General features: G+C 41.0%; 1 protein-coding gene across 1 annotated transcript in view; it reads left to right on the top strand.

Moving 5' to 3' along the window:
- dlgap1a (discs, large (Drosophila) homolog-associated protein 1a) overlaps positions 1 to 7,675 on the top strand; it is a 142,522-nt gene that overhangs the window by 93,804 nt on the left and 41,043 nt on the right. The window contains exons 6-7 of the mRNA XM_016454553.1: positions 6,274 to 6,331; positions 7,366 to 7,603. Of these exons, the coding sequence (XP_016310039.1) occupies positions 6,274 to 6,331; positions 7,366 to 7,603 (296 nt within the window). The remainder of the gene's footprint in view (positions 1 to 6,273; positions 6,332 to 7,365; positions 7,604 to 7,675) is intronic.

Here is a 7,675-nt window from a genome sequence, read left to right as displayed (position 1 = left end):
CTCTGCAGCAGGGACTGGAGCACTTGCCAGGATAGAAGGAAAAATGGATGGGGCAAAATACAGTCAAACTCTTGAGGAAAATCTGCTGCCCTCTGCCAGAAAGTTGTCAGTGGGATAAGGTTTACCTTCCAACATGACAACGACCCAAAGCATAGAGCAAAACTGAGCACACAGTGGTTGAAGGAGAAAAAGGTGAATGTCCTTGCATGGCCTAGTCAGAGCTCAGACTGAAACTCCATTGAAAATCTGTGGAATGACTTTAAGACTGCAGACCACAAACGCTCACCATCAAATTGAACTGAACTTGAGCGGTTCTGCAAAGAAGAGTGGGCAAATATTGCAAAGTCTAGATGTGCAAAGTTAGTAGAGACAGAGACATATCCCAACAGACTAAAGACTGTAATTAAAGCAAAAGATTGTTCAACAAAATACTGAAAAAAAGGTTCCAGACAGATGGTGTTTTTTCTTCTTCTCTCTGTTCTCACTCTTTGAGCAAACAAAATATGCTTTGATGCAAATGAATAGAGTCCAATCATTTTCTCTATTTTGCTGTTTTTTATGTATTAATATTTTTACAGTAAACTGCATTGTTAGGAAAGCATTTGCTAAGAACATGAATGTGATATACAAAAGCTTTTGCCTTCTAGGTTGGTGCTCAATTCAAATTAATCATGTCTTTGTGATTCAAATTGAAAATCCATTAGCAGTCTATCAAGAGGGGCATCAGAGACTCGCTGTTGTATAAATTAAATAATATCAAATGACAACCGTTGGATTTGAGAGATATTACATTTAATTTAAAGTTTAAGCAAAACATTAACCTCAAACTGGGTGTTTGTGCCCTTTGACTTTCACTCTGTCTTTGTGTTCTTCCTTTGGTTTAGTCCAGCTCTGAGCTCAGATTAATTGGGTTCGACTGTTGTACCTCCATGCCCTGCTTCCCCATGGGCACCTGACTCCTGTTAATGTAGGTCACCAGGCTTTTCTGTTACTGCTGAGTAATGAATGACTAATCAGCCAGTGTTCAGTGCTGTGCTAATTACCAACCTGCCGTATGACTTGGGGCTCCTAGCACAGCTTGACGGGCAGAACCGCAGCTGATATGCCCATAAAGGATCCACACGGACACATAGAGGGGTGCAAGATTAGATGGTCAGACAGACATGCTTCCCTCAGCGGAGATATCAGCCAGCATCTCCACGGTAACACAACACCATTATTCCTGCCGGTCAGGAGCCGAGTGTGGATTTAATTAAGGAAGCACAATATGCCACCCCACTGCAGTGGCAAAGGTACAAGTAATTACTCTAATTAGCCCAGAGACTTCCTTAAAAGCTCTTGCATTGTAAAACACCCTCCCATGTCAGTTGACTGAGGTCTTGTAAGCAGCAGGAGCTCGTCACTTATTCTGAGCATTAATTGACTTTGCAGGTTCTCCACAGATATATTTAGCAGGCCTAATGCAATATGACTGCATCCCTGTGGTTTTAAATAGGGGTGGGACAAAATATGGATATGGCAATATATCGTTGTCCTTCTCCGTGCAATACGAGAATCAATATGCTGGCGCCAAATATCGATATTTTAATTAATAAAATAAGGCGCTCTAAATAGATTTATTTCACTGCTCCCAGCATTGCTACTTCATGGCTCCTCCAGGTGGCGCTCAACACATGAAAGAGGGAAATGTGAACATAAGTTAACTAGCCTAAGAAAAATAGGTTTTTAATGGGATGGCGGACAGTGGTGTGAGTAAAATAATAGATGCCCCAGCCATGTTTAAGTCCAAAGTCTGGACACACCTCAGCTTTTATACCATTGATGGGACAAACAAATTCGACAAAGAGTATGCGATATGCAAGAGCTGATCTATTTGCATGTGCTTTAAAGCCTTGCCGGTTAAACATTTCATTTGCGTGCTGTTCTTTTGACATACACTTTTTCTGAGAGCGTACACCTAAAGTGCGCGCACACTGAAAAGCCTGTCAAACAGCACCTGATTACTGGACTAAGGTATCTTTCACATCTGATTGTGCTAATACTGTCGAAAACACACAAGGTTTACATATAAACACAGTTGGTTATGTCTAAAGTGAAAGTAAACAGTTGAGAGAAAAACGGATGTGTGCCTGTATAATAGACATGCTGCCGCTTGTCATTAAAGGGGTAGTTCACATAAAAATTTGAATTCAATTCACTCACTCTCTGTTATTCCAAACCTGTATTAATTTATTTCTTGTGCTGAACGCAAAAGAAGATATTTTGGGTAACCAAACATTTGCTGGTCCCCATTAACTTTGATAGAAGGAAAAAAAAAATACTATGGAAGTCACTTGGGACCAGCAACTGTTTGGTTACCCACATTATTTAAAATAACTTTTATGTTCAACAGAAGAAAGAAATTCATTCAGGTTTAAAACAACTTGAGAGTGAGTAAATGATGACAGAATTTTCATTTTTGCAGAATTGTCAGCAGTTTGGAGTTGAATGAAGAGAGGGAACCTGCACTTAACCTTTTCACAGGCATTTTGTTTTCATATTTTGACAGATATCATGATGCATCATTATAGGATTGTCTAGCAATAAATCAATTATCTCAGAATTGCTGTATCGTGTATCGTATCGTGAGGTACCCTGTGATTCCCACCCCTAGTTTAAAAAAGTCCAGCACATTAGTGCAGTGCAGAATAGACATGTAAACACCTTAATCACATTGTTACCGTTGTGTAGGACTTTTCACCACATTTTGCGACCGGATACACACACGGCAGTGGTCAACAGTTTGACGTCAAATAAAAGAGCTTCAACACCGCCATCGTCTCCATGCACGTACAAATAATTAACTGCATTTGAAGCTTTCATAAAATTAAAAATGAAACACCCAAAACTGTACATGGCATCATCACGAAGACAAACTATATGTTTATGCATGAAATTCCGAAGGGGACGTCGGATGGCGTCACGTGGGGCGTAATGACGTGTGCCATTAATCAAACTATGTACTATAACATGTAAAACGGGAACATGAAAGGAATATTCTAAAAGCCACTCATGTAAACACCATAATCATAATATTGGCTTATTTAGAATAAGGTAAATAATTAGATTACTGATGTCCATGTAAACGTAGTCATTGTGGGGTTGTCATAGTAACAGATTTGTGCTGTAATACCTCTAATTATTAATTATTATCAAATGGTCTGTAGGTGGGCTGAGTTCATTAAATTAATTGTTTGTTCTCATTATTGTATCTGTTCTCATTCCTTGCGTATTTCTGGAGTCTGATATACAGTGATAACTTTTTTGACAAATATCCAATGAATTTAGTCAGTATTTCATAATTTCATACACAAAATGTGTTCACATTTTTACTCAGTAAAATGGCATCTAATTTGTATTTACTTAGTGCAACTTATAACATCCAAGTGAAAGATGTAACACCAGTATGTCAGAAAAAAAAAAAAAACAGAATCACTGAATTGGAAAAAGGATAACCTCCCTTCTAAAAATGACTTGTAAACTCAATTAGGTGTAGCTAATCACCTTCTCAGTGGCACACAAAGCCATTTGGCTTTCAACTGTGATCAGCTGTGGTCATTTTGATTATCTCCGCATTAAAAGAGCTTTCCTGGAGCGTCTCAGTCCTTGGTAGTGCAACTGAAGCAAACAATCAGCTATGGTTGGCAAGGCACTGTCAAAAGATCTCCGGGATGAAGTTGTGGACAAGCACAAGTCAGGAGATGGATACAAAAAAATTTCAAAGTCTTTATCAATGCCTAGAAGCACAGTGAAGTCTGTTATTAAGAAGTGGGCTACACCTCAGGAAAGACCACATGCAGTCAGATATGCAGGCAGATGAGACTAAAATGGAATTATTTGGCCTCAACACCAAACGATATGTCTGGATGAAATCCAATACAGCTCACCATCCAAATAACAGCATTCGATAAAGCATGGAGGTGGTAAAATCCTGTTATGGGGGTGTTTCTCTGCAGCAAGGACTGGAGCACTTGTCAGGATAGAAGGAAAAATGGATGGGGCAAAATACAGTCAAACTCTTGAGGAAAATCTGCTGCCCTCTGCCAGAAAGTTGTCAATAGTAAGAAGGTTTACCCTCCAACATGACAATGACCCAAAGCACACAGCAAAACTGAGCACACAGTGGTTGAATGAGAAAAAGATGAATATTCTTGCATGGCCTAGTCAGAGCTCAGACTGAAACCCCATTGAAAATCTGTGGAATGACTTGAAGACTGCAGACCACAAACGGTCACCATCAAATTGAACTGAACTTGAGCGGTTCTGCAAAGACGAGTGGGCAAATATTGCAAATTCTAGATGTGCAAAGTTAGTAGAGACAGAGACATATGCTAACAGACTAAAGACGTAAAGCAGGAGGTGGTAATATCCTGTTATGGGGGTGTTTCTCTGCAGCAGGGACTGTAGCACTTGTCAGGATAGAAGGGAAAATGGATGGGGCAAAATACCATCACATTTTTTAGGAAAATCTGCTGTCCTCTGCCAGAAAGTCATCAATGAGAAGAAGGTTTACTTTCAAACATGACAATGACCCAAAGCACACAGCAAAACTGACCACACAGTGGTTGAAGGAGAAAAAGGTGAATGTACTTGCATGGCCTAGTCAGAGCCCAAACTTAAACCCCACTGAAAATATGTGGAATGACTTGCAGAATTTAACTGAACTTGAGCAGTTCTGCAAAAAAGAGTGGGCAAATATTGTCTAGATGTGCAAAATTAGTAGGGACATATTCCAACAGACTAAAGACTGTAATTAAAGCAAAAGGTGGTTCAACAAAATACTGACACAAGGAAGTTATCCTTTTTTTCTTCTGACATGTTGGTGTTCTATCTTTCACTTGGATGTTATAAATTGCACTGAGTAAATACAGCTGGATAAAACAAAAACTCTGTCCATCTTCATTTCAGGCTGCAAAGCATCAAAATTTTATTCTTTTAAAGGGGGTTGATTCTTTTCTCTCTGTGTGTGTGTGTGTGTGTGTGTGTGTGTGTATATATATATAACTTGTCAACTGTATGTTTTTATTCAAAATCTAATACTATCTTAAAGTCTATACTTATCATGATACAAACTGTTCATCTCACTTTCATCAGTGGTAAAACCAACAATCCTTTGATAACATTTTCTTCAATAATTTCGTTGGTGAGATTAACACTGTCTGACATGTAGGATTGACAAGACAGCAGTGTAATTTATTTGCTTCAATTTCAGATTCCTATCTGCTCAAGCTCTACGACAGTGCTCTGAGATTCCACCCTAAGCGCACTGGAAAGCCCAGACAAGGATTGGAGGATTTGCAGATTTGTAATACTGTTCTGGCATTATGAACGCTCATAAATATTTAATCTTGTGGAATTTCCTCAATCCCGCATTTTGATGGTTTTATCTGTTTACTGACAAAGAAAAGCTTCAGATGCCAGTGTTACATCTGCATGTGCAAGGGAGGTTTGTTTGCTTTAGAATACAGTCACAATCCTTCCAACCAACTAATGCCCTGATTATATGCCAGGGGACAGTGCTTTGACCTTTAACATTGTCTGTTTAATGTTTAATAATACTTAGTGAGTGTTTGATGTCTATATTTATCAAGCTTGTTCTTTACATTAAGTAGGAGTGGAGCTACTTATTTTATAGCCCAGAAGACCGAATAACTCACATGTATATTAGTCATCAGATTCAACTCTGTATCTTTGTGAAGCATGAAAATATACCATCTTAGATGCCTCGGGGAGCTGCCACTGCAGCAGAAAGTACGTGAGGCACAGCGCTGCATTGTGAATGGCTGACGTAATTAACAACCGCACAGCGACCAATCCGTCGAGACGACCGCAACAGTGAGGCGGAATCTTATCGGCTTATTCCGCAACGATGACATCATGCATAACCAGTTCCCCAAATCCAGGTTCACCATGGGGGATGCAGCCCCCCTGAGTGCTTCTTGTGAAGTTTAGCCATTCTGTTCTCCAGTAGTGTAGGGAGATGCCCTGGGGCGTTTTGGACCGTACCGCTCCGTGAGGAGTTGCTGTGTTCACTTATTATGTATGTGTGAAGCCATGCAGATGGAGGGTGGGAGATCTACGCCAATGCTGTCTGTACAGTATAAAAACCATTACGCCTATGGAGAGTCCCCATAAACCATAAAAACAAACCTGTGTGTGTGTGTACAGGGAAGTACTAAAATGCTCTCTCTCAGCAAATAAATAAAAATCCCTTGTTTTCTCCTCCATGCACAGTATCTCCACAGAACACTCTCCAAAGCTGCAGATCCGGAGTCACAGCTACTTGCGGGCGGTGAGTGAAGTTTCCATCAATAGAAGCATGGACACCCTGGACCCCAAAGCTCTGCTAGCCTCTCCCCAATACCGCTCACGCAACGAGAGCTACATGAGGGAAATTGAAGGGGGTCTGAATACTTTCCGTACCCACTGTATACTGTATGTCTAACCAAGTAATATGCAACATGTTTCATAGAACAGGGATGGCATTCATCAGACAGTTACTCATCCGTCTTAGGCACACTTAGTCCCCAAGCACTGATTTGTCATCCTAATTACAAAATGGCAAGCATTACATCATTGTCATTTGGCGCCAACATTGACTCTGAAATGGCATGTGCTATCTGATGGAAGACCAAAAAACTAAATATGCAAGGAATGTACTGAATTATTAGCATTTAAAATGCTTTAGACCTTCCTATATAGACTTTGCAGATGGCACAAGACTCTTAATTTCACAGTTAGTAAATAAGAATATGCCCATCTAGCTCTCATGGGTGATTGGGACAGAGTTTCAAACTGTAGACCTTGTCCAAAACACCCACCCTTTCTACAAGCCTCATCTTTCCACACTTCTACCTTATCAAGTCTTCATTAACCCCCTGTTCTCGTCCACCCTCGGTTTCTGTTATGAACAACTCTAATAAGCATGTTGATCCTGGCACTGTCTCACTGTTTTCCACCGTGTCAATAAACTCCACTTGAGGAGTTCCTCCCTGCTGGTGTGGCATGCATCTTCATTTACCCTGTAAAGCTGTCCTTCAAGCCTCACTGTGTTTCTTTTTTTGACTCTTCCTCCTCTTGCCACTGCCTTGTGTGTTTCTTACCTGCTCCTAATGACATCTCTGCAGTCTCTGGCTCTGTTTTTTCCCTTTCTTTTGATTCTGCACCACTATATAGAGTACCCCATGGTAAGTGGGTCTTGAAGCTCATTGGACGGACGGTACCCGCTCTTTTCCCTAAGCTCTGGCCTGTCTGTTTCTCCTGACTGTTCTTTTCTAATTTTCATGTCTTGTATTTTCTCTCTCTGTATCTCTCCTCTGTCTGCAGGTGAGTGAGGTTGAGGTTAACGGGCAGCTCGAGGCAGTGTGTGAGAGTGTGTTCAGTGAAATGGAGTCACAGGCAGTGGACGCCCTGGACCTTCCCATGCCCGGGTGCTTCCGCATGAGGAGTCACAGTTACGTGCGTGCCATCGACCAGGGCTGCTCGCAGGACGACGACGGGCCTTTGCTCCCGGCTTCCCCCCCGAGGACCACCACTACTGTCAGAACCATCCAGAGCAGCACAGGTCAGCCTGCAAATACATTATATATCTGTCTATTGGTCTGTCTATCTCTCTCTCTCTCTCTCTCTCTCTCTC

This window comes from Sinocyclocheilus anshuiensis, unplaced genomic scaffold (genome assembly GCF_001515605.1).
Source record: "Sinocyclocheilus anshuiensis isolate Anshui unplaced genomic scaffold, SAMN03320099.WGS_v1.1 scaffold23, whole genome shotgun sequence".
Classification (NCBI taxonomy): Eukaryota; Metazoa; Chordata; class Actinopteri; order Cypriniformes; family Cyprinidae; genus Sinocyclocheilus; species Sinocyclocheilus anshuiensis.
This window is presented reverse-complemented; position numbering and strand designations above follow the sequence as displayed.